Source organism: Manihot esculenta, chromosome 10, assembly GCF_001659605.2.
Source record: "Manihot esculenta cultivar AM560-2 chromosome 10, M.esculenta_v8, whole genome shotgun sequence".
Lineage (NCBI taxonomy): Eukaryota > Viridiplantae > Streptophyta > Magnoliopsida > Malpighiales > Euphorbiaceae > Manihot > Manihot esculenta.
Window position 1 is genome coordinate 400,349 of NC_035170.2, and position 27,748 is coordinate 428,096.

At 34.5% G+C, this 27,748-nt stretch overlaps 1 protein-coding gene and 1 long non-coding RNA gene across 4 annotated transcripts in view; both read left to right on the plus strand.

The window, feature by feature from the left end:
- The window catches only part of LOC110625034 (E3 ubiquitin-protein ligase SHPRH), a 33,282-nt gene extending 6,647 nt beyond the window's left edge, over positions 1-26,635 (plus strand). For 2 of the 3 annotated variants that reach the window (XM_021770526.2, XM_021770525.2), the window contains exons 7-20: positions 4,398-4,653; positions 4,841-5,081; positions 5,196-5,365; positions 5,448-6,026; positions 6,257-6,423; positions 9,501-9,717; positions 9,833-10,033; positions 11,143-11,259; positions 11,400-11,642; positions 18,350-18,551; positions 22,106-22,320; positions 22,515-22,666; positions 24,804-25,062; positions 25,937-26,635. In XM_021770526.2, coding sequence (XP_021626218.1) covers positions 4,398-4,653; positions 4,841-5,081; positions 5,196-5,365; positions 5,448-6,026; positions 6,257-6,423; positions 9,501-9,717; positions 9,833-10,033; positions 11,143-11,259; positions 11,400-11,642; positions 18,350-18,551; positions 22,106-22,320; positions 22,515-22,666; positions 24,804-25,062; positions 25,937-26,188 — 3,271 coding nt within the window. In that variant the 3' untranslated portion in view covers positions 26,189-26,635. Of the gene's footprint in view, positions 1-4,397; positions 4,654-4,840; positions 5,082-5,195; positions 5,366-5,447; positions 6,027-6,256; positions 6,424-9,500; positions 9,718-9,832; positions 10,034-11,142; positions 11,260-11,399; positions 11,643-15,183; positions 15,895-18,349; positions 18,552-22,105; positions 22,321-22,514; positions 22,667-24,803; positions 25,063-25,936 lie in introns of those variants that run through there. The other variant, XM_043960994.1, reaches the window with a different exon arrangement.
- Positions 18,558-20,218, plus strand: LOC122724900. Its single transcript, XR_006352310.1, has 2 exons — positions 18,558-18,802; positions 18,887-20,218. It is a non-coding gene; the product is annotated as an uncharacterized LOC122724900 (long non-coding RNA).
- Positions 26,636-27,748: the final 1,113 nt, after the last annotated feature.

A 27,748-nucleotide genomic window follows, 5' to 3' on the forward strand; every position in this document is an offset into this window, starting at 1 on the left:
TTATATTTCTACATGATATCAGAGCTATTCTCAGAGAGATTTAATTTCTCTCTCTCTCGTCAAGTTTTAAAATTTTTGGAGACTTAGGACTCCTATTCTTTTGTGTTACCCATCTAGGGTAATATTTGTCTCCCATCGTCCACTTAGAGAGGACGTCGAAGTTGTCTTGCAACCCGCTTATCAGATTTATGGTTCATTTGCCGTTTGGATGTTGGGTGGAGGTGGTTAGTTGCCTTGCAACCCGCATGTTAGATCTGCGGTTAAGACAGGTAAAACGTGGTTTTGGGTTACCCATAAAGGGTAACATTTGGAGACTCAGGGCTCTGTTCATTTTGGGTTACTCATAAAAGGTAACATTTGGAGACTTAGAGCAACATTTGGAGACTTAGGGCTCTGTTTATCCGAGTTATCCATAAAGGGTAGCATCTGGAAATTTAGGACTATGTTCATTTTGGGTTATCCTGGATAACATTTGGAGACTTAGGGTTCTGTTCATTTGGGTTACCCATAAAGGATAATATTTGGAGACTTAGGGCTCTGTTCATTGAGATTACCCATAAAGGGTAACATTTGGAGACTTAGGACTCTATTCATTTGGGTTATCCATAAAGGGTAACATTTGGAGACTTAGGGCTCTGTTCATCGGATTACCCATAAAGGGTAACATTTAGAGACTTAGGACTCTATTCATTTGGGTTATCCATAAAGGGTAACATTGGGAGACTCGGATTACCCATAAAGGGTAACATTTGGAGACTTAGAACTCTGTTCATTTGGGTTATCCATAAAGGTACATTTGGAGACTTCGGGCTCTATTCGTCGGGTTACCCATAAAGGGTAACATTTGGAGACTTAGAACTCTATTCATTTGGGTTATCCATAAGAGTAACATTTGGAGACTTAGGGCTCTGTTCATCGGGATTACTCATAAAGGGTAACATTTAGAGACCTAGGGTTCTGTGCATTTGGGTTACCCATAAAGGGTAACATTTGAAGATACAGGGCACTGTTCATTGGGTATTGTTCACGGAAACTGTTCACGGCTACTGTTCCTTTGTTTATTTTGATTGTTTTGGGTTGGTTGTTCTTATGGCTGAAATTGATTATATATATAACAAGTTGGGCATCATTAACATTTATGTTCCAACTTGAGGGGGAGTGTTATAAGTTATAGGAAGTAAATATGTTAATATAGGAAGTAAATATTAATAGATGGATCAGTTACTTAATCTTAGGATTGTATAATCATAGACTTTATTTTCCTTCCTATTTAGATACGGTCTCTCACTTATAAATAGGTTATAATCTCTATTGAGAAAAACAAGAACAAAATATTATATTTCTACACAATTTAGAAGTGGTAAACAGTAAGATCAAATTGTTATTAAAGTTTGACAAAAAAATTGTTATTAAAGGAAATCGTGATCAATTTAAAAGATCTTATATGAATATAACTTTTTTCCATACTTAAATGTGATTCAACGTGGCATATAAAGAGAACGACTAATTTTTTTTCTCTTATTCTATATGCATATGTTCCTCTCATGATTGAAGATGTTAATTATGGGAAGTAAGTTTAAATGCCAAAATGGTTAAATGGCTTGTTTTGGTCCTTGGTGAAAAGTATTGGGGTGAATATGGACTTATTGTCGTTAATTATATCTTGTATTGAAAGTTCTTGATATTTACTCTATGCTGGTTAAAGAAATCCTAAAAACATGTTTTAGTATTAATCAATATACATGAAAAAGTAATAAATGTTAGGGGTATATTATGCATGGTTCTTGTGAGTCCTCAACTTAATTGAAAAACTGTACTGAACCATTAAGAACCAAATCGAACCAGCTTATTTTTTGGTTCTAGAACCGTACTAGATCCATACTCTAACAGAACTGAACTGAGAATCAATTTTATAGACATTTTTTTCTATAATTTTTAAGTATATTATATACTCTTACATATAAATTATAAAATTATGTATACAATTGTAGAATTATATGCACCAACGTTATAATATGTGAACATTATAATTATGGACATTGGACAATTTACAAACTATTATTATCTTTTGCTCACTTACCTTTTCTTAATAACTTATAATATTAATTTACTTTTTTTCATTCTTTAATTTCAAGTGTATTACTATATCTATAATAATTTAATTATTTATTACATGTTGTACGCTATAATTAAAGATTGTACCATTTTGAAGTAACTAAAAGTATATTAAGTGATATATTTATACTACTATCTTCATGCTTAGTTTTATATATATATATATATATATAATCAGCAAATAGTATAAATAGTTTAAATGTGTTATAAATTGTATTAATAACTAATTTTAAAAGTTAAATGGTAAAATAAATATGTCTTTTCATTAAAAATTTGTATAAATTTGCTTTAAGAACCCTGAACTGAATCCGTACCGGACTGAACCAAAGAACTGATAATGAAATAGCAAAGATCTGAATTGAAACCGTACCGATATCTTAGTTCCTTCCCCAGATCCGAACCGGAACCACGCACCCCTAATAAATATATATTTAGTGTTAAATTTAGGTCAGGCCTAACTCACCCCAAAAGCTAGTTCAAGGGGAGGAGTGCCTATGCCCCATATCGGGGGCACATTATCCCTATCCACAATCGATGTGGGATTCAACACACCCCCTCACGGCCAGAATTTTACTAGTACGTGACATATTTATAGGAGACCCAACATCGGATGGGGAGGCTCTGATACCATGAAGAATTTTGGGAAAATTTTGAATATTCTTGTATTTCACTCTTAATCTTTACAATTGCTCTACATGACTATTTATATATAAAGAATTATATCTAAACAGGAAGCAAATAATCAAATGATAATTACAGAGATAATTAAGAATTCTAATAAAATCAAATCATATCTCTAGAATCAGCTAGTATCAGTAAATAAGTCAATAATTAGTTATGAATACCCAAAAGTCCTGTCTTCGTCTATACTATATAATAGTATTTGAACTAGAATCTATCTGATCAATCATGATCCAATTGCAATTGTTATGCTTGATGGTACATTCTTCAATTTTTAATTATAGATCACAACAGCAGACCATCTGTCTTTGAAAACAAAGGAGGCATGTTTGTTGTTAAAAGAAAGAATTATTTTCTGTTACATGTGCTTATTATTTCATATTTCACAAAAGAATTTGTGAAAAATACTTTTGTGCAGTAAAAGGAAAAGAGTATGAAATAATGTAACCTTATTGTTGTTGTATTTGTTGTTGTTGTTACTTTTATTATTATTATTATTGCCTTTTCACTTCTCATATAAAGTGAAATTCATGTATTTATCAAGTATACTTTCTTGCATATTTTGCCAGAAAAAAAAAGAGTAAAAAGTACTTTTAGGAAGTTAAAAAGCAAAAAGAGAAAGGCTCAACTAACTGGAACCTTATTTATCAATGATTATATTATCATTTAGTATAAAGTTTTTGTACATATATTTTTTGTGCAAGAATTTTTTGCTGTGCAAATTCAAGAATTGTCGTGTAGTAAATTCCAATGTCCATGTCCTCTAGACTGCTTATGAACTAGTCAGCCAATTCATCACTTTAGGAATGTTTTAAAGAGCATTTAGAGATACTTCTAATATTTATTTATGAGATGTGTATTTGACTAGTATTGCAGAGTTCCATTTGTTTAATATTTTCATTGTAATTTTCAAACCAGTAAATGATCTAAAATGCTGATTTTTAATGAGTATATGAATTTTCATATTTGGCTATAACATCAATGAACAATGATGCTGTATTTTTTTTAAATAGTAATTTTATAAATCACAACTATTTTTTGTGCTATAGAAGTTTTAATTTATGAAATGTGATCTAGCACATCTAGTGTTGGTTGTTGTCTTTGCAGCTCAAGGCTTACACGTACAAAGAATTAGGAGTAGGGCCATATTTAGCTCCCAATCAGTGGCGCCTATCTTTTGGCTAACCAAAGTTTCTATTTTCAGCTTGATCACTTGGAGAATTAAGTAATGGACCAATTAACTGTGACTAATAAAACAAGAGATGCTAAACTCACTATTTTTAATAGCCAATCGAAATTTAAGTATAGAGAAGTAATACAATAAATTTTGATGTGCCTTTTGTTCCGCAAATGGTTTCTGTCCCTCCTCTCTCTCTGTCTCTCTCTCTCTGTCTCTCTCACATACACACACTCACACATAGATTGCTTTGCTGCCTTTGTGATTCTTGTCATTGATATATGCTAATATAGCTTCTTTTCAGTCAAGTTCTAAACAGGCTTGGGCTTTCATCAATAATTCATTTTAGTAATCTAGCCAAGTTATAGTTGCAGAATTAATTGAATCGAGTATAGCAAGATGTTTATTGGCCATGTTGTTATAGGTATCCTGTTATTCCAACTCTTCTCACCAGAATATTTTGGTGGAGGGTTTGCTTGGATGAGGCTCAAATGGTGGAGAGTAATGCTACCGCTGCGACGGAAATGGCTCACCGATTGCCTGCTAGGCACCGTTGGTGTATTACAGGGACTCCAATACAAAGGAAACTTGATGACTTGTATGGCCTTATAAGATTCCTTAAAGCTACCCCTTTCAATGTTTCTCGTTGGTGGGTTGATGTTGTAAGAAATCCATATGAGGTATGAGATTCTCATGAAGACTATTATTTGCTTGGACTTGGTTTCTTTATGAATAAGATTGTAAATATTAAACCGGGGTTTGCCCTTCTACTCATTATTCGTTTGTGCCTTACACTCCTTTGAGGTGAAGATATTTCATATTTGCTTGTTGTGCAAAATTTCTTAATATAGATTCGGACCTTTACAGAGGAGAGATGTAGGAGCAATGGAATTTACTCACAAATTCTTCAAACAAATCATGTGGCGTTCTTCAAAGGTACATGTTGCAGATGAGTTGCAACTCCCACCTCAAGAAGAGTGCGTCTCCTGGCTCACTTTTTCAGCAATTGAAGAGCACTTTTATCAGAGACAGCATGAAACTTGTGTGAGTTATGCCCGTGAAGTCATTGAAAGTCTGAAAGATGATATTCTCAAAAGAAGTGTCTCTGGTATTTATGGCTGTCCTGTACCTTTGTCTAAGAGTCTTTTCTTTTGGTAGGCTATAATGTATAACAAGGGAAAGCCAGTAAGTGCACTAATGTCTTAATGCTTGCTTCATCCAGGTTCTTCACCTGCTGATACTTTGCCCGACCCTTTCATCACCCATGCAGAGGCTGCAAAGCTGCTTAACTCACTCTTGAAGCTTCGTCAAGCTTGCTGCCACCCTCAAGTAGGAAGTTCAGGGCTGCGTTCTGTGCAACAATCCCCCATGACTATGCAAGAAATACTAATGGTAGGTTAAATATTGGAGCCTCTTTTGTCAAAGTTTCCTCAAAAGCCATTCGTTCTTTGTTTATAGAAATTTGCTTCTATAGGTTCTTGTTGGGAAGACAAAGATAGAAGGGGAGGAAGCTCTCAGGAAGTCAGTTGTTGCGTTAAACGCACTTGCAGGGATAGGTATCATTGAGCAAAATTTTTCTCAAGCTATATCACTGTACAGAGAAGCATTGGCTCTAACTGAAGAGCACTCTGAAGATTTTCGCCTAGACCCTTTGCTGAATATTCATATTCATCATAACCTTGCTGAGATACTACTGAAGGTCACCAACTGCCCATCCCAACTCTCCTCAAATGGAGAACAACTGCTTGAAAACTCTGAAAAAGGTTCTAAGCTACTTAGTATTGAAAAATGTGACATGAATGTAGTGAAGAGGCGAAAAGTTAGTGGAGAGCATGATTCAGATTACACTGACGATGCTGAAAATACAGTAGTTTTATCAAAATATAGCTTAAATGGAGACCAGGCAATCGCTGGTAAATCTGATGTATCATCTATGCCCTTCAGTGAGGGATTGTTGCGGGCAACATGCGAGGAGCTAAAACAGAAATACCTATCTGTGTTTACTGCAAAGCTCTTTATGGCTCAAGAAGACTTCAGAAAGTCATACAGGCAGGTATATTTCCTCCAAGCTGTTACATAAAAAATGCTTGTTACCTCACATCTGTAGCTGTATATGCCTCTGTCATCTATGTGGATACTATTGAATTTATCTTATATTTATGTGGCTAGCTCAAGCAACCCAAGGATACATTACAAAGTACTTAGAGAACTATTTTTATTGTTTCCCCCCTATAATATTGTTTTCAACAATCTGAATGGAACCAAAATTATGTTCTTTTGAAGGTTTGTAATGCATTTAGTGATAGAGAAAATCAAGATACAGCTTGGTGGTTGGATGCTCTTCATCATGCTGAACTGAACAATGAATTCTCAAGAGACCTGATGAGAAAAATTGAAGAGGCTGTCTTAGGAACTCTCAACAATGCGAGGTCATCGAGAATTGCGTCCCGGTTGGTGATTGGCTTAGATTTTGAGTTTTCCTTCTTTAATTGTTATAACATTGCTAGTGTGATGCATCTGTGTCTTTTATTTTTCTTGTCAACTTCTCTGCCTGTTTTTTAATTTGAGACAGGTTAATACCTTTTCTCATACTTCCAATTCTTTAGAACATGGGTTACATCTTATTGAGGGGAACTTATGCTCTTTCCTCTTATTTTGAAACACTTCAATAATAAGAGTTTTGTGTTTGAGACTCTGAATGACATTTGTGTTTGTTGCTTGCTTATTTCTTGATTCACTTAAAGTTAAAACTATAGCTGCATCAGAAACTACACCTGATGATAGGAGAAATCAGTCACTGCCTTAGCATAATATGTTGATCTGGGCCAGGGGTTTTTCTTGCTATTTTTTACTTTCTAGTGTTCAAGAGACATTGGGATCACCTTATGGTCTGTTGAAGGAGAGTTCAGTCTAGATACTTTACAACAATTTATTGGTTTAAAATGGGATTGGGAGGTAGGATTAGGAAGACACTGAAATACTGTAGAATGCTGCTTTTATTTGTGCCATGGGGCTATCTGAAATTCTGAACGGAAAGAAATGCCCTCATATATAAATCAGGTTTTGTTATTTAGTATGCTGTGTGACAACTGACAAGGCTGTCTTTTTGGCTTTTTTGTGAGCTTCTGCTTTACAGGATTTCAAAAGAATTTAAATCCTGGCTTCTATTTTTGAGTTTTGTGGAAAATGATTTGGTCGTGTTTCCTTTGCTTTTTTTGGCTGTATGTTGAGCATGCTAGGGGACAGTGACGGATCACTTAGGGCCCAAGGGGGATGGCCCCTTTAACTTTTTTAAAATTTAATAGGGTATTTATATAATTTTCATTAGTTGAAGAAAAATTATCATTTAGTCTCTAAATTTTTAAAAAGATTTATTAATTTATCCTATTTAAAAACTATTCAATTAAAATATTTTTGTATTTTATAAAATAAATTTTTTATCTTTATAAATTCATTAACATGTCTTGGATATTTATATCATTTAGTTTATATAATTTTAATTATATGTATCATTTAATATCTACACATTTAAATATTTGTACTATTTATTCTCTTTGACCAAACATACCGTTACTTTAATAAATGGACTAAACAATTTGATTTCATAAAATACATAAACCTTTTAATTGATTGAGTGATTTTTATAAAGATGAAAATGAGTAAAATTTCTAAAAATTAAGGAATTTAATAATAATTCTCTTATAAATAAATTTCCAATTAGCAGTCATTCTAATTTATGTCCCTTTTCTTATCTATTTTTTTTTCGATTTAGAAAATTTACGCTTAATGATAAACCTTTTAATTAAGGGGAGAAGAATTTATAATTTTCACATTTTTATTAATGATAATATAAATGACTATAATAAATTAAAATTACACATATAAAATATTTCATTTAAATAACTTGAGACTCAAACTAGATGGACAAAATAACTTATATTTTACTTAGTTATACCTATTATCTTAAATAAATATTGTCTTATAGAATTGTTGAATCCCACGTCGGTTTGGGAAAGGGTAATGTGCCCTTATATGAGCCATAGGCAAGTTAATTTTTAAGTGAGTCAGATCTTATCCAAATTTAACATTTTATCAGAGTCACTCACCGATATTGGACCTCCCATGAATGTGTCACGCTCCCCAATGTGGTTCTGAGCATGAGGGTGGAAAGGGGTAATCCCATGAATGTGTTACGCTCCAGTGTGATTCTGAACTTGAGGGTGGAAAGGGGTAATGTACCCTTATATGAGCCATGGGCAATCCTACTCTTGAACTATCTTTTAGGTGAGTTAGAACTGACCCAAATTTAACAAGAATTATCCGTAGATGTCTCATATTTTTATTTCTAGTCACAACTTATCATTTTTTCTTTTAATTAAGAATCTTACATAATTGATTTTAAACTAAAATAAAGAAAAGGAAAACGGAACAGAAAATTCAAACATAATAGTTATTGGCTTCAGAGTTTTACTATTTACAAAATCAAGTATTTATGGATCCCTAAATCTAGTTTAGTCATATGCAATTCTTATTTAAATAATTTTCTTTATAAAAGTCAGTCGGAAATGAATTAATTGATTTTTTCGATGGAAAAACTGATGCTTATGAAAATACCAAACCATAGTTAGAAAATCCACCAAAAAAATGTATTACTAACTTTGTTTCGAATATAATATGAAGTCAATCAAAATTTTTACCATGTTCTTTGTGTGTTTCTTTTCTCTTGTCAACTTTGTGATTTTTCCTATTTGATTTTCTGTAATGATCTTTATCCTATTTTTGGATGCTTTAGTTGATTGTTTTTACTCTATAGACATTAGTATAATTAATACTTTAAATTTATATTTTACCAAAACATATGTACTTTAGCATATGTAAATTTCAATGCAGCATGCATGGACTTAATGTTTTATGTTGATTTCAATGCAGCATGTAAGGATTTGAGAGATTAAAGTGTCTGATAATATATTAAGTTATTGATTGACATGCAATCTAAGTGTTACAAACAACGTGTGAAAATAGATTTTATATAGCCTTGAGGGATAAAGTTTCAAACTATTAGGCAATTATGGAGATTCAAATAAAAATTTTTGAAATAATGATAAAAATGTTGATTTGATTAAATCGCTAATTAGCATTAGGAGCAATTTCAATTTTGGATTTTTAGTAGAATTAAATTATTTCTTAACCAGGCCTAAAGGGGGTAATTGCGTCACGTTTGATACACGTAGCTTTACCCCAGAGAACATGTGCTGGAATTATTTCTGTAGACTAGTGAACTAGCAAATATGTCTGAAGTCTGACCTAAAAGCATGAAATATCAGTGCAGGGTAAATTTTGTGATGAAGGTTTTCTAATTGGAAATGAAGAAATAGTATGTGAGATAATGTTTAAGAGGAACACTCATAATTGACCAGTTTTTCTTTTGATTATGTGAGTGAGTCTATTGTTATAGATTTGTTTGTCTTTACGCTTTTCCCGGTTCTTTTCTAAGAGTAGCAGTTAACTTTTGTTGACACTAATCCAGTTTCCGAAGCATGGCTGCTTTAAAGTACCATATTCAGACTCGTTTGGACCAATTGGAAACCTCGAGAAAAATATTACTCGATCGACTTCTGGAAATTGATCAGTTAATGGAGAAACCAAAACAAGAGGATATTGAACGTGTGAGATACTGTCGAAGTTGTCAAGCTATTGATGATGGTCCCACATGTATTCATTGTGAACTAGAAGAATTATTTAAGGTTTTCTACTTAACTGGCTGCTTATTTCATATTCGGTTGCGTAGTGTGTAAAAATTAAATACAAAATAAATAAATAAATGAAGTAAGACCTTCACATTTTTTGTTTCTTTCTCAGGATTATGAGGCAAGGTTGTTTCGGCTTAACAAACTGCATGGAGAGATCATTACTTCTGCTGAAGAGGCAGTAGATCTGCAGAAGAAGAACTCTGCACTAAATCGTTTCTATTGGAATTTATCTGGGCCAAATAAAAATCCAACCCCATTTGGTGATGCTAATGAAACATCAAAAAAGAGAGATGCTGGAGAAAGAGTAGTGGTAATTACTTTTTCTCAGGGGCCCAAGCTACATGAAAGTTTCCTCTTTGGGAAGTGTATATAGTTATATATATTATATTTCATCGTGACATTCGATGCTTCCAGTGGGCATCCATCAAATGAGCTCAAGTCAAAATATAGTGAGGGTCAACTCGAGATGTAATTACATACCTAATTAGTTACACTAGAGTTGTGTTTATCTTCCAAAACCCTTCGTGGTCAAATTTGCTTGCACTAGGTTGTATTTGGCACACTGCTGTTGGGATGCATTCAGGATAGCCTGGAGGATTATTATTATTGTTATTGTTATTTTCTATTCAAGATTGCCAATCAAAATTCTTTGTCAAATATTGAGATTATAAAAGATGTGACTGTGTAAAGAATGTAGAGTCATAATTTTTTAAACTACTAATTCTCAAGTATATATGTTCATGCATAGAACACGTCTTTGTTTATATTCTCCATCTTTGTTATCATTAGGCACAAAAGTTTAATTTAACAGATGTGTTGAATCCCACATCGATTGTAGAAAGGGATAATGTGCCCCTTATATAAGCCACAGACACTCTTCCCCCTTGAGCTAACTTTTGGAGTGAGTTAGGATTAGTCCAAATTTAACATGGTATCAGAGCCTCCCCATCTGATGTTGGGTCTCCCATAAATATATCACACACCAGTAAAATTCTGTGCGTGAAAGAGCGTGTTGAATTCCACATCGATTGTGGAAAGGGGTAATGTGCCCTTTATATAAGCCATAGGCACTCCACCCCCTTGAGCTGGCTTTTGGGGTGAGTTAGGCCTAGCCTAAATTTAATAAGATGGAAAGCGCAGAGAATATATAAACTAGGAGTAAATTTCACTCTTCACAAATTGATGCTCACTAATTCGGCAACAAGAATATGTCGTGTTTGTCATGGAGTAGCTTTTTTGAAAAAAAAAATTGTGATACACATATTATACCACCACGGTGAAAGATGCTGGCAATATTACTTTTGTTGCAGAATACATTTTAAATTTATTGTTTTTGCTGTCATTATTATCATATAATTTGATGATTACACAAACTGGCATTTATATATAATTATTCTATTAATGGTCTTGAGTTTGTAGGTTTCAAAATCACCATCTGAATTGGAAGTCATTCTTGGAGTTATGAAGAGTTACTGCAAAGTTCAGTTGGGAAAGGAAGGAATTACAGCAGCCAGCAAGCAGCTACACATTCTGGAGGTATTGGACTGATTAATTGTTTTTCACTGGAGCTATTGCTAAATTGGAACTGCATCAATATTGTTGCATGCATGCATCACATAAAAATATTTTTTTTTCCTTTACTTTTTCTCAATTCTTTGTTTATTTGCTTTTTCAAGGCAATGAGGAAGGAGTACAGCCATGCAAGATCCCTGGCGGTTTCTCAAGCTCAACTTCTGCGTGCTCATGATGAAATTAGGATGGCAACTTCACGTTTACATCTAAGAGAAGATGAGAATGATAACTCAGTTGATGCTTTAGGTCCAAACGAATTGGAGTCTGCTAATGTGCTACATTCCAATGAAAAATTCATTTCCTTGACCATGTTGTCACGTATAAAAGGGAGGCTTCGATATTTGAAGGTATCAACTCATCCCCACAAAATTCTGAATGTTTTTAGTAATGGTCTTGGTAGAATATTCCAATTTCTGTGCAGTACCACTGCTGTCCTTTCTGGTCACTGCATGAATTTTGTTTTGCACCAATAAAATGATATTAATTTGTTTTACTATTATGAGTTGTTTGGTAAAACTTTTTGTATCTTCTCCGACAAAGGTGAATGTGTCATCTTTAGCTTATCCAATATGTAAAACATATCTAGAATCTGTGAAGCTTGTGTTTATGTTTTTCTTTTCTTATATATCAACTTTTGTCCATTTTGTAACTTAAGCACACAACCGATTGGTGTCTGCTTTCATTATCATAATTTGATCTTGCAATAGAAAGACTATTAGTTATGCAGGGTAATGTAAAGAAGCTATGATTAAACCTACTTAAGTGACCACAAATTTGGTTATTTTATTTGAACTCTTTATTTTTACATTTGCTTTTCTTTGTGAGCTTTTGCTGTCGCTGCTGAAATCAACAGATCTATAAAATCTTTAATCTTGATGCCTAATAGGGACTTCAGCGCATATCTCTCTCACAAATCAGCTTTGATTGAGGAGGGTGGCATTTGGCATAATAGGGACTTCAGTGCTTTTTTAGCTGAAAAGTTGATGTTGGGTTTGTTTGGTCTTGGTAAATTTCAAGGGCGGATGTTGGACTTCTTTCCATTTATGGATGTATTGGTGAAAAGAAGAAATTGATTCCCTTAGGATGAGAAAGATAGGTAGGCCAAAAAGGATATGTGCTAAATGGCAGAAGATGGAGTAATATTATTATAACAGATAATGCTAAGTTTGACCTAAACATAGTTGAATGATGGAAAAAGATCCATGCATCTGTCTCTAATTAGTTTATGACGAAAGCTTGGTTGGGTTAAATCGAGTGGTTACTACAAAGAAAAATTGGTCACAGAGATACTATAGTATTCTCTGCATTTGTTTGATTCATCAGCCCGAAATAAAATTATTTATAAGTAGTATAGAAAATAATTTGAAGAGCACAATTCCCATTAGCAGAGTAAGTTAAAAAAATTTGGGAAGTTAAATAAACTTTAGAAAGCTTAAATTCTGCTGCAGGCAAGAGCTTTTCTTTTCTGTCAATTATGTGTTAGGTGGATGCTAATGACTTCTTAAAAAGGGTCCTTCATAAGGTTTATATATTGAATTGTCTGTTATGCATTGAAGCATATCGAGTCAAATGTTTGATTGTTTATAAACAGGTGGTGGATATACTCTCGATTAATTTTTCGGCCTTTTGAGGAAAATTTGTGTTTGTCGGGAGTATTTGAAGAATTATTAGGTGTAGATTGAAGAGGGTTTTGCAGTGGAAACTTGCTAAAGTTATCTGGAATTGCTAACACCTCCCCCCTTTTCTTTCCCTTCTAACTAGAGAACAAAAGCATAAGGTACTATTAATTTAATATATAAGTAATTTTATATATTTTTTTCAATGTTAGTTTATATGAATTAAAAAGATATTTTAAATTTATTGTTAACTATTTCATATTTATTTTATTACTTCTATGTAGACTAAACTTTTATCTCAACAGTTTCTTTAATGAAGATCTCACAACATTATAAAATGAAAAGAAAATATCATTAATAAAAATAATAAAAGCATATAGCAATAGAATAAAAATACAAATTAAGATATGGAATAATTTGAGATTGGTTAAATCATATGATGATTTTCATCACTTTAAAATATCAAAATTTTTAAAATCCTCTTAATATTATAAATATTTGAATATTATCTTTATCAGTATTATTCTTAAAAAGAGTACTCGTAGCTGAGAAGCGTAATAGTAGTAAAAATAAAAAATAAAAAATTATATATTTGTACCATATAAAGTTGTATAGAATTATTTCTATCATAGTAATGAAGATTTTATGTACTTTTACTGGATAAATGCAACTACACTACCTAGAATAGAATAACCTTTTTTATTTCAAATAAATAATTAAATTAACTATTAAATTAAAAAAAAATCATTTATAATATGTTTAAGATAATGTTTATGAATATTTTTATTTTAATATTTATTTTTTATTTCCATAATATTTATAATGATTTGAATATATTTTTATTTTATTGTTTGAAGGCTCTAAACTTTTAAAATCTTTAATCACGATGCCTAAAAAATATAAGACTTTATCTCCTAGTCATTATCTTATTCAAAATTATAAAAAATAATGAAAAATTATTAAAGATTCTCATGATGTTGTAATTACTTATAATTATTGCTCATTATTACTTACAAAAACACAAATCTTAAATACATTATAATTCTACGTGGCACAATTAAATAAATGAAATAGTTGTTTTTTTTTTTAGATAACTTATATCAATTTATTGTCTTATGCGTCAACAGTATAAAAAAATGCCTACTTTTATATGTATGGTTAGATGCTTATGGTATTATAAAGTATTTGTTTATAGTTCTCTTTTTACTTTTGTGGGGTGTGGTTTTCTTGGCTTCTTTTTGGAATTGTAAATTCTTCTTCCAAGGCTTCCTTTAAAATTGAAGTAAGTGCACTTTGGAGTATTCCTTTTGTGTTGTTCAGCTTTGTTATAGGTTATAGGAAGTAAATACGTTAATATAGGAAGTAAATGTTGATAGATGGGTTAGTTACTTAATCTTAGGAATTGTATAATCATAGGCTTGATTTTCCTTCCTGTTTAGATACTGTCTCTCATGTATAAATAGGTTGTAATCTTTATTGTGATACAACAATAAATATTATCATTCTATATGGTATCAACTTTTGGAGACTTAGGGTTCTGTTTATTTGGGTTATCCATAAAAGGGTAACATTTGGAGACTTAGGGCTCTGTTTATTTGGGTTACTCATAAAGGGTAACATTTGGAGACTTAGGGCTCTATTTATTTGGGTTACTCATAAAGAGTAACATTTGGAGACTTAGGGCTCTGTTCATCGGCATTATTCACGGGAATTGTTCATCGGATACTGTTCACGGGTACTGTTCACGAGCACTGTTCATCGGTACTGTTCACAGGTATTGTTTTACGGAATAAGAATCAGCACACACAAATGGCGCATATGGCAGTTGAGGCCCTTTCAGATAAGGGAATTTTAATATCTGCAGATGAGTATGCACAATTCATCCAATACCAAATTCATCCAATACCAAGCATCTCTGAAATCCTCTAATTCCTCCTCTATCACTGCAATTGCCGAGTCAAGTACCTCTACTGCATGTCTTGTATCTTCATCCTCCAAATGGATTATTGATTCTGGTGCTACCGATCATATGTCAAGTAATTCTACCCTTTTGTCTAATCTCGAGTCTCATGCATCGCCTTCTTATGTTACTCTTGCTGATGGTACTAAATCTTTTGTCATGGGTTCTAGTCATGTCAACTTAACCCCTTCTCTTTCTGTATCCTCTGTGTTATGTCTCCCTAAGTTCGCATTTAATTTGCTTTCTGTTAGTAAACTCACTCGTGCATTGAATTGTTGTGTCTCATTCTTTTCTGATCACTGTATTTTTCAGGATCTTTCGACGAAGCAGATAATTGGTAGAGGGCATGAGTCAGAGGGTCTCTACATCTTGGATCAGCAACTACCTAGATCTCTTGCATGTTCCACGCGTTTAACACCTTTTGATGTTCATTGTCGTTGGGGGCATCCTTCTCTCTCGGTTTTGAAGAGGTTATATCCACAGTTTCATTTTTTAATCTGTTTTAGATAGTGAGTCTTGTCAATTTGCCAAACATCATCGTTTACCTTCAGTGTCTCGAGTCAATAAACGGGCTTCGTCCCCCTTTGAGTTAGTACATTCAGATGTTTGGGGTCCTTGTCCTACTGTGTCTAAATCTGGCTTTAAGTACTTTGTTACTTTTGTTGATGACTTCTCTCGTACTACTTGGTTTTTTTTAATGAATAGTCATTCAGAATTATTTTTTATCTTTTGTGCGTTTCATGCTGAAATTCAAACCCAATTCAATATTCCCATTCGTATATTGCAAAGTGATAATGCTAAAGAGTATCTCTCTGGGGAATTTCAATCTTATTTGTTACAAAAAGGGATTCTTCATCAGTCCTCTTGTGTTGACACTCTTTCACAAAATAGAGTTGCCGAAAGAAAAAATCGACATCTTCTTGAAGTAGCCAGAGCCCTCTTATTCTAAATGAAAGTACCTAAATGTTTTTGGGCTGATGCTGTATCCACGGCCTGTTTTTTGATCAATCGCATGCCTTCCTCCATCCTTCATGGTGATATTCCTTATAATATTTTGTTTTCCACTAAATCTTTGTTTCCTATTGAGCCACGTATCTTTGGGCGTACTTGTTTTGTTCGTAATGTTCGTCCACAGGTTACTAAATTGGATCACAAATCACTCAAATGTGTCTTCCTTGGCTACTCTCGACGTCAGAAAGGGTATCGTTGTTTTTCTCCTGATCTGAATCGGTATCTTGTGTCTGCAGATGTAACGTTCTTTGAGTCCACTCCATTTTTCCGCCATCATCTGTTTATAACACTTAAGAGGAGGAAGATGATCTCTGGTTATACACTGTTCGCTCTCTGTCTCCTCATACTACTCCTACACCTTTCGCTCATGTGCCAGTTCACCCTCCCATCTTTCATGTGTATTCCAGACGCTTAGAGGACTCTGACTCCGCTCCACTACCCGCTTCTTCGTTGACAGATCCTGCTCCCATTGATCCTTCACTGTCTGATTTGGATTTGCCCATTGCTCTTCGCAAAGGTAAACATACTTGCATTTATCCTATTTTAGCTTGTGTCTCTTATGATTAATTATCCTCTTCTTCTCGTTGTTTTGCCACTGCTTTAGATTCTATTTCAATTCCCAAAACTGTTATTGAGGTTTTGTCCCATCCTGGTTGGCGTGCTGCAATGGAAGAGGAAATGATGGCCCTTGATACTAATGGTACTTGGGAGTTGATGTCCTTGCCCCCAGAAAAGCGGGCTATTGGGTGCAAATGGGTATTTGCCGTGAAAGTAAATCTTGATGGATCTGTTGCTCGCCTCAAGGCCCGTTTAGTGACCAAAGGTTATGCACAAACTTATGGAGTTGACTATTCTTATACATTTTCCCCAGTTGCCAAGCTCGCATCTATTCGATTGTTTATTTCCTTGGCAGCTACACATGATTGGCCTTTGCATCAACTGGATATTTAAAATGTTTTTCTTCATGGGAGAAGGTTTATATTGAGCAACCACCTGGTTTTGTTGCTCAGGGGGAGTCAGGCAAGGTTTGTAGACTTCGAAAATCCCTTTATGGCTTGAAAAACAGAGTCCTCGGGCATGGTTTTGGCAGGTTTAGTGAGGTGGTCCAACAGTTTGGAATGAAGATGAGTAAGTGTGATCACTCAGTGTTTTATAGAAATTCTGATAGTGGAGTAATTCTGCTTGTAGTATATGTGGATGATATCGTTATCACAGGAAGGGACATTGCTGGCATCACATCCCTAAAAGAATTTCTTAAAACACAGTTTCATACAAAAGATTTGGGTTCATTGAAATATTTCTTGGGAATCAAAGTTATGCAGTGTAAGAAAGGCATCTTCTTGTCTCAAAGAAAATATGTTCTTGATTTGTTAGCAGAAACAAGAAAATTGGGTGTTAAGCCTTGTAGTGCCCCAATGACCCATAACTTTCAACTTACCACAGAAGACAGTGAGCCATTTGTAAATCCTGAAAGGTATAGAAGATTAGTTGGCAAGCTGAATTATTTGACGGTGACTCGTCCTGATATTGCATATTCAATGAGTGTGGTAAGTCAGTTTATGTCCTCTCCTACTATTGCCCAGTGGGATGCTTTGGGAAAGATTCTTTGTTACTTTAAAGGGGCCCAGGGCGAGGGCTATTCTATGGTAATCATGGGCACTCAAATATTGAATGCTTTTCTGATGCTGATTGAGTAGGCTCGAAGGTTGATAGGAGGTCAACTACTGGGTATTGTGTTTTTGTGGGAAGTAACTTGGTCTCATGGAAAAGTAAGACGCAAAATGTGGTCTCCCGTTCTAATGCTGAATCTGAATATCGAGCCATGGCACTAGCTGTTTGTAAAGTCTTGTGGGTACGTCAACTATTAGAAGAAGTTGGTTCACAAATTCGGTGTCTGCTAAGTTGTGGTGTGATAATCAAGCAGCTATCCACATTGCCTCTAATTCAGTATTTCACGAGAGGACTAAACACATCGAGATTGATTATCATTTTGTTCGTGAAAAGGTCCAACAAAAGATAATATCAACAAGATATATCCGAACTGGAGAACAATTAGGAGATATCTTCACTAAAACTCTAAATGGAACTCGAGTTGATTAAATATGTAACAAATTGGGCATGATTAACATTTATGCTCCAACTTGAGGGGAGTGTTATAGGTTATAGGAAGTAAATATGTTAATATAGGAAGTAAATATTGATAGATGGGTTAATTACTTAATCTTAGGGATTGAATAATCATAGGCTTGATTTTCCTTCCTGTTTAGATACTGTCTCTCATGTATAAATAGGTTGTAATCTTTATTGAGATACAACAACAAATATTATCATTCTACAAGCTTATTGTACTGTTTTTTTATGCTAGTTGTTTTGTGCTTAATAGATATCTTAGGCTCCAGTACCTTGTCTCTTGAAATTAAAGAAATATTTTTTTGTTGCTGTTGTTCTTAATATCTTATATTTTCAGGGTTTGGTATTATCCAAGCAAAAGTCATCATCAGAAAGTTCAATTAATTCCTCATTAACTCAAGAAATGGCTACAGTATCAATTTCTACAGAGAAGATAAGCAAAGACCTACAAAAAGATGAGGAAGCATGTCCAATCTGTCAAGAAAAGCTAAACGAGCAAAAGATGGTTTTTCAGTGTGGGCATGTTACTTGTTGTAAATGTAAGTTCTATAGTTTCTGTTCCTTCATAATTCTTGAAGTGTAGTAAAAGGCATTGGAGTATAAAGAAAGTTGGTTTCCATTAGATGGCATTACTATGAGAAGTCATGGAGCAACTATTTTTCACATGCAGGAAACACAAATAGAGTACAAACAACAAACGTGTATGAGAACAAGCAAGTTTGAGATAAATATACGTCATCTTTTGAAGGTTATTTGTATGCATAGGGTACTTTAATCATCCTAGGAACAGGTTAGAGTAGAAAAACATCCATAATTTCAAGTTGCTGGGCGACTCTTGGTATTTTTGTAGTTTAACATCGCATTTTCTGTGTAGGCTCTGCCGAATAAAACAAGTCTTTTATCCAAGGATTTGTATTGGAACGATGCCTTATATGTTGCTTCAAGTACAAGCAGACCCTAATACTATTTAGAGTTTCCTTCATTGGCCTAACTATGCAGCCTATATACAGTGCATACACCTAAAGAGGGCAGTTCCACTTGCTCAAATATGTCATGCTTCATGTGCAAAAGCCTAAACTATAATCTAAATGCTCTTGCAGACCACAATATCCTCTACTGAAGTGAATGTAAGATCTGCCACTCTAAGTGCCTCTCCGCCCTTCCTCACTCTTCTTCTTCTTTCCCTAATACTTGTTGGCCCAGCATGATCACTTCGTAAGCAGCATACCTTGACTGCATAAACCGAATAGTTTACCCTTGGAGTGTAGGTGACATATAACATGGGTTTTGCTACTGTAATAGACCCATCCAACCCTTCAAAATATCAGGTTGAGAAGCCCATGCATTATATAAATCTATCTGTACTGTTTTTATACAGTTTCCTTCCAGTTACACTTACAACTTTTTACGAATCACTAATCCAATGACTCATTGTCAGCTCTCACTTACTGCTCAACTGCTAACTACTTGTTCAGTTGAATTCCGGCTCATTGACTACCTTTTACCTCAGTTACACATTTAACTCCTCTACCTCCAGTCACAACATTGGACTACCTCTATCCAAAGCTTTGAATAAAATATCTCTCATGAATTTAAGCACTTAGGCTTGTTGTTTTAATCCCCAACTTATTAGCAATCCAAAATCTCAAGAAGAGGAGGAGAAAGAGAGAAAAAAAAGGGGTGGGGGGCATGTAAAAGAAAAATGGGAAAAGGTCCATAATAGTCTTAATAGACTTCTAAATTGACTTGGGGGAAAAGAAAAGGTTAGCATAATCATTATATTACTAAAACCATGGATTCTAACAAGTCATGAAGAAGACATTGTAAGTGATTTCTGTAAGAAGAATTACATAATCTAAATATGAACACTCCAGCTACTGTTATAGGCATTTTGTCTTTCTTGAAGTCTTAGCAAATCATTTCTGTAATTTTTAATATTGCTGTATGCTGTGAACTGCATCTGTAGCAGTGTTATTAGAATCGAACAATACTAATAGTAAGATTTGTATCAAATCACTAGACTAATGACGTGAATCTTATGGGTATCATAAGTAACCAAGAATCGGACGAGAATCGCATGAAACAAAAGTGAACTGTAAGAATTAATAGTCATAAAGAATCAATAGATTTATCGATTCACAAAGTGCAGCAAATGGCCAATTTTAAGAAGTAAATGAATAAAATAAAGAAGGGAAAAAAAAAAAAAGGAAACCCAAGAAAAGGACAGAAAATGATATTTTTAGTGTTTTTTTTTTTTTTTAAAGTTTTAACTTGCTAGTTTGTTACTTTGAGCTTGGCAACAAAAAATTCATTAGGTTCCACTTTGATTTTATGTTTAGTACATGATTGGGAAACAAAATTTTATGTGCACATTATTTAGAGTTGAATGTTTAATAACTTACAACAGAATTAATAGGAAATATATCTATAAATACATATGTATTATTTTCATGGGAGATTTACAATTTAGTCCCTGAGTATTGCCATTATTAACAAGTCAGTCTCTGTATTTTTAAAAACCTATTAAAACGTCCTTATTTTTTCTCTCCGTCAACGAAATAGTCATTCCGTCTATTTTTGCCATTAAAAATATAGTAAAAGACCAAATTACCCTCCTTTTCCTTCTCCTCGTCCTCCTCGTCCTTCTTCATCGATTCTTCCTCCTTCTTCTGCTTCTTCTTTTGCTTCTTCTTCTGCTTCTGCTTCTTCTTTTGCTTCTTCTTCTGCTTTGGCTTCTTCTGCTTCTTCGTCTGTTTCTTCTTCTGCTTCTTCTTCTCCTTCTTCTTTTTCTTCTTTTTCTTCTTCTTCTTCTTCTTCTTCTCCTTCATCATCATCATCTTTTCTTATTCTTTTTTTTCTTCTTTTTTGAGGAGGAGGAGGAGGGACTATTTCGTTGACGGAAAAAAAGATAAAGATGTTTTAATAGATGTGAGAAAAGATAGGGATTATTTCGTTGACGAAAAAAATGTTAAGGACGTTTTAATAGATATGAGAAAAGATAACGACGTTTTAATAGATTTATGAAAATATAGGGAGGGACTATTTCGTTGACGGAAAGAAATGATGATGAGAGACTATTTCGTTGACGGAAAGAAACGATAAGGACGTTTTAATAGATATAAGAAAAGATAGAGACTATTTCATTGACGGAAAGAAACGATAAGGACGTTTTAATAGATATGAAAAAAGATAAGAATGTGTTAATAGATTTTTGAAAATGTAGGGACTGACTTGTTAATAATAGCAATATCCAAGGACTAAATAAGGGGTTTTATTTGAGGGTAAAATTGGATTTTAAAATTTCTCTCTCATTTTTTATTTAATTTTAATGGAAAAGAGGACGGAAGGATTATTTCGTTGATGGAAAGAAAAGATAAGGACGTTTTAATAGGTTTTTAAAAATACAGGGACTGACTTATTAATAATGGTAATACTCAGGGACTAAATTGTAAATCTCTCTATTTTCAATTGATTCTTGAAAAGTTGTACCGAATCTTATGATTTTATTCAATTCTCGATATGATAACTATGATTTGTAGATTGCAATCTTGAGTTCATGATTTCTTTGTCATTATTTATATGATGTGAAACTTATTAGAAGTTTTGGAGAAGGAAGTTTTTAAGTGCTTGTTCCTGAACAACGGACATGGAAAGACACTATGGGAGAGAGACATACTCGTTTTGTTTAATTGCTGAAATTGTATAGTGAACCTTTTTGGTCCAGGTGTATGACCCCAAAACTTTTCTTTTCTTAACATGGCCTCTTCCATGAATCATATATATATAGTCCAAAAGACCTTAGAAGCTTCTATCACTTGATCAACAAGCTGAACCATCAGGTTTCTTTTTACATTCACTGGGATGCTTTGATTATGTGAATGACACTAGGCATCTCTTTTTTTTTTACTTTATTTTTGTGTTAGAATCCCCTTAATGGGTAGAGATTTATAGACCATTTGAATGAGCAGGCTATCCAACCCTTTCTCTCACATTTGCATCCACCTTTATATGAGATTAACCTTCTCAACACCCTGTTTAAGGGTCTTGCATTTCCTATTAGCTCATGTATTATATTTCATGATTTTTCTTGCAGGTTTATTTGCTATGACTGAGCAAAGACAGCACGATAATAAGTTCCATCGTAAATGGGTAATGTGCCCAACATGTCGGCAGCATACTGATTTTGGGAATATCGCTTATGCAGATGACAGACAAGATAAATCTTTTAATTCCGCTACATTGGATGCCATTCAAGGTTATGAAAAATGTGAAGCATCTTTAACTGTTCAAGGTTCATATGGATCAAAGGTGTCCTTCCTAATTCAGTGCATTATGAGTAACTGTGTGCTCATATTTTTATGTACACAACTACACATGAACTTTCTAATTTAAGGTTCATATGCATGCATGATTTTATGAGTGGATGTGCCTTCTTTTGCCATAAATACCTAAATTCTTTTTTACTTCCTTCTTCTTGTGCATGTATTTGTTCTAAAATGAAGATTGAAGCGGTCACAAGAAGAATCTTGTGGATCAAATCTTCAGATCCTGAAGCCAAAGTTCTGGTTTTCTCAAGTTGGAACGATGTGCTTGATGTGTTAGAACATGCTTTCAATGCTAATGGTATCACCTATACCCGGATGAAAGGAGGAAGGTAAAAAAAATTATTAATTTCTTTATATACTTTATATGCATCTTCTGGTGTTCCTTGGATCAAAATTGTTAGAGATGTAAAATTGTTAGTGTTTTTCAAACTATGAGCTTGAGGTGAAGCGGTTTCTTGACATGATATTACATTACCATGCAATAATAGATTGGTCCATTGGGAGCTACTGCTGAATCCAGCTTGGATTCTTAGATCTCCAAAGAAAGATCAACGAGGGGAATTACAGACTAATGAATTGAATAAAAAAGGCCAACAAGGTTGAAAAAGATAAATTGTTTTGTAAACGAATTTTTGGATCTACAAAAAAGTTCAATCTATGTTTGTGGTAAGTATCAAGTAATCAGAAATGCAAAAGAAGACCAAAAATTTTGTGAATAATGTGGAGTCGAATTTATTAAGTTGGCTTAACAGGGCCTTGGCTTCTACTTGACTTGGTCGAAATCAAGTTGGTCTTCTTTTCTCCATAGATCAGTCATCAGAGAATTAAAAACACTGTCTGCTACACGCATCTTTTCCTTAACTCTGGTCGAGTAACAAGTTCTTCTTGCCTTTCTACACAGTGATAGAGCTATTCTCCTTTTACTTTCCCCTCTACAGCATGATTCGACTCCACTCTGTGAGCAGCTAAAGGCCTCTGTAATTAGTAAATTTGATTGAATGTATTGCCTTTACAAGTAGAAGAAAGTCCCATTTCTTTCCTGTTTGAGGATGTCTCGAGTGTGTGTACAGTACACAAGACTAGTGATGTAGTTCCCTAATTAAGCTCTTGTCTAATTCCTTTTACTTGTATCCATTCCACCTAAGGGATCTTAGTTGGTTTTTTAGCATTAGATGAATAAGCAAGCCCTTTTCTTTATCTTCAGCATGACAGTTTGAAAAAGCTTGCTCCCAGGTTCATATGGTCCCTTTCTTTGTGTGTCTGATCACTCTGATAGCACCTATAATGGGGAGCTATACGGTTCATTAAATGCTGCTTAGTTGGCGTTACTTGTGTGCTCTAGTTGAAGTAGGTCTGAGCTTAGGCTTTGGCAATTTTGAAAGATAGATTTATTATTAGATTAGGCGTCCCCACAGGCTTCCTCTTCTAGCCTTGAAGAAAGCACTGGACAGAATATACTCTCTTACGCATTCGCAATTTGACTCTCTTATAACTAATACCAGAGTAGAGTGGAGGGAAAAGCTTTTGATGGGATTCTTTCTTGCTTTGATATAAAATTGAGTCAGCTGACTTACGATGGTTGATTCTTACAAAGCTAGTACAATTCCTGATCACTCCCATTTCTTAATTAACATTTTTGTTCTAGGTAAGTGGGCATTCTTGTGCAAAAAGTGTGTTGGAAGTATTAAACTAGTCTCGTGGCTCTTATCCACAAGCTTAAGCTTTTAGGTTGAGTGGTTTCTTAACAAAAACAATAAGATCTTGCTGCCAATAACTTATTTTGCATTATATGTTGTCAAATGACTATGGTTTAAATCTTTTTATTTGTCACATGAAATGAAATTATGGAGAAACAATTTCATTCCGAAAGAAATGGAAGTAAATACCATCCCAAATTCATAAAATGTCAAAAAAGGTTGTTCCCTTATATCGCAAGCATTACACTAAAGCTAATGTGCACTAACGCCATGACATTGTAAATGCCAGCCATTTTTTGAGATCTTGAAAAGGCCAATTGAAGACAATATTGACCCACATGGAACTAGGCTAGGGTGAGGCGCCATTTCTTAGATGGTTTTGGCAGAGATCAAGGGTTCAAGCCTCAGCACCCTACTTTCATACAGCAAATGGGGTTGAGGAAGGAATGGAGTTGTTATAGTGCATTACTTAACATGCCCAACTATTGTAATTTAACTTTGGGAAGAAATAGAGAAAAGCTTAGCCCTTATACTAATCGTAAGAGCACAATGGTTTTGTTCAAATCCGATAGAAAATTTTGATGAAATACAATCATTTAGAAGTTAAACAAAAATAATAGCAGGATTTGGTATGTGTGCATGTTTATATAGTTGTACTCTACCACCAGAATAATTATAGGGAAAAAATTTTGAATATGAATTTTGATCATATTGTATGTATGTTCAACTTAAGTTTTTCCATGTTTTTATTATGGCTTTTTGAATGCAGGAAAGCACATATTGCCATCAGCGAATTTAGAGGGCAGGAAAGCAGTGCCAAAAGAACTCACAAAATAAATGGCCAAAAAGAACAAGGAGTTCAAGTGTTACTGCTCTTAATCCAACATGGAGCCAATGGCCTTAATCTTTTAGAAGCACAGCATGTTGTTCTCGTAGAGCCACTACTTAATCCTGCAGCAGAAGCACAAGCAATCAGCCGAGTGCACCGAATTGGACAGGAAAATAAGACCCTAGTCCACCGTTTTATAGTAAGTGCGTTTTCCTTCATGGTTAAATCACAGACATATGACAATTCTGAATATTGGATATTGGTGCACTGCTCCATTTCATATGCATAAAAATATATAAGCTTACGTGCATGCCTTTCCCCCAAACACCCCCCACCCCCACTTCCCCGAGACAGAAAACCAACAAAAAAATAAATACAATAAATGAAAAAAGAAAAAGGGAAAGGGAAGTCATTAGAGAGATTTGTCTGCAGATATTGGATTGTGCTCAAATGGTTTCATGCAGGGCTATCCTCTTAAAACTCAAAAGTGGATACTTCCGTTCCATTTTTTACATTGTCTACGTAACAACTTATGACTCTTCAGTTAAGCACTATCTGCTCGAAAAATTATCTGTATTTGTCAACATGCAGAAAACTCGAAATTTATTAATCAAAATAATGGCCCAAAGACAATGAGTTTGCTAGAATGATTATATAGGCGTCAAACCAAATGCAAAAATTATAAAATAAAGTAAATACAATACAATATCAAAACAACTTTTCTAAATAATAATTTTCAATACGGATTCTAAAATAAAATTTATAAAATTCCAGATCTTCTTCTCTACATCAAAAGGCTGATATAGAATGGTAGGCTAAAACTTGGCCCCCTTGAACTTCAAAAGAACTTTACTCTTTTTTATTCTGTTGACAGCAAGCATTTAAAGCCCTATCAACTTGGGGGCAAGCGCTCTAAGCCAAAAAAACTATACTTATCTAGCCCTTTTGCACATTTCTATGAGATTCTGTTTAACTTACTTCAATCTTCCTCCTCTCTCTCTCACATAGACACATCAGAGATCTTTCACTTCTAGTTCTCACTCATTTATTTGTCTCTTCTCTTATGGTGTTAGGTTAAAGGCACTGTGGAAGAGAGTATATATAAATTGAACAGGAGTAGAAACACCAGTTCCTTCATAAGTGGTAACACAAAGAATCAGGATCAGCCTCTTTTGACGCTTAAAGATGTCGAGTCACTGTTTGCAACTGTGGCCTCTACAGTTCCAAAAGGAGAGGAAGAAACCACTGAAAGTCTAAGGCATTTGCCTCCTACTATGGCTGCTGCTTTAGCAGCTGAGAGGAGACTGAAGGAGAATACAACATGACATTTTTTGTGTTAATCATTCAATTGAATTAAGGAAAAACACCATAACCGAAACTGCTGTGAAGAAATCTTCTGGCTTTCTCGCGTCCTGTACTTTGCCCTCATTCATCAAAGATCTGTATAGTATTCCAGTTGTTAGAAATTAGTTTGTTTCTGTATATTGCAAAGTGCCCATTTTTAGCTTTCAAGTTAGGCGATAGTAACAGTTATAGACATTCAAATTCAAGGTTGTTATAGATAACTAATTTTATCACGCTGCTTTGGTCCTCTTTTTCTTTATAATCTTATTTACAATACATTAATCTGAGTAGGAAGAAGCTTCTATATTCTTTATTGTTTGAGCTACTGTCCATGGGTGGACCGTGCAAGATTCTTGTATGAATGTTCTATACACGTAATAGCAAGAGAAGTTCCTAGAATTTGGTGGGAACTGCTTGAGGTAGAGAAATACTAAACTACTACATGTTGTTGGGTTTGCAATTGCTTGCAAGATATTAAAATGAAAATTCTTTGGAAATGTGAATGCCTCTCTTTCGTTGAATGTTCAACAGCACTGTATTAGGACCAGATTGATCAGTGAATGAGCCAGGCCAGGCACAAAAGTTGTGTCCCACGTGAGAATCACATGGTGGACCAATCTAATCATGTCTCGACAGATACATAAGCCGATCCTTGGAAGTTGTCATATATTTCTGTCTTCCATTGAAGGATGGCAGCCGTAAATGTTAATTTGCATGAACAAAAAAAAAAAAAATAGAGAGATGCTCTAACAAGTGGAAGTTATCAGACAGGTATGAACCACGCCGTTAGACAGGTATGCGAATGCTGCTAAAAATTGATTTCTTCTCAATTCACGTCCACCGAGATGTGACAACTTCTTTTGGACGAGTTGCATAAAAAGTCAACACAGAAGGACACAAGGGTTGAAATGGACGTGGCGATCAACCTTTGAAGCGCGTGCCCCTCTTCGTTTCCTTTACAATCTCATATTTCGTGAACCACTAGTCCACCACCACATCATCTCGATTTCTCTCCTCATGGTGCACACGTGGCACTCTTTGCTATCATTAGCCTAAGGATGACACGTGGACTGGTGGGCATCCTCATCGCCACCCCCAAATCTTATATAAGCTCATGCCACCAACCCCAGAGAACAAAGGCCACAAATACCTGCCAAGAATATGGAAGCTTTTTCTTGTCATCCGAATGCTTTCTACTTTTCTTCAACTTTTACCTCTGGCAGGACCAAACCCTTTCTTCCATTGACGGGTTTGAGCTTGAAGCTCAGAGAAAAAGCTAATCATAGACTGCATGGGTGTGCCAAACTGGAAACAGGTTCGACGCAGATGGGAAAAGAATTGGAGGCTGAGATAATAGAACTGGGAAAGTTGCGAGAGAGATGCAAGGAAAGGAGAGGGATGGTGGAGCTATTGGAGTGTTTGGAGAGAGAAGCTATCATGGGCGATGATGAAGGCAGAGACCCCATTGATTACAACAGAAGAGCTCAGATCTTTGACAAGAGTTCTAGAGTTTTCCAGGCTCTTAAGGAACGTTCCACACC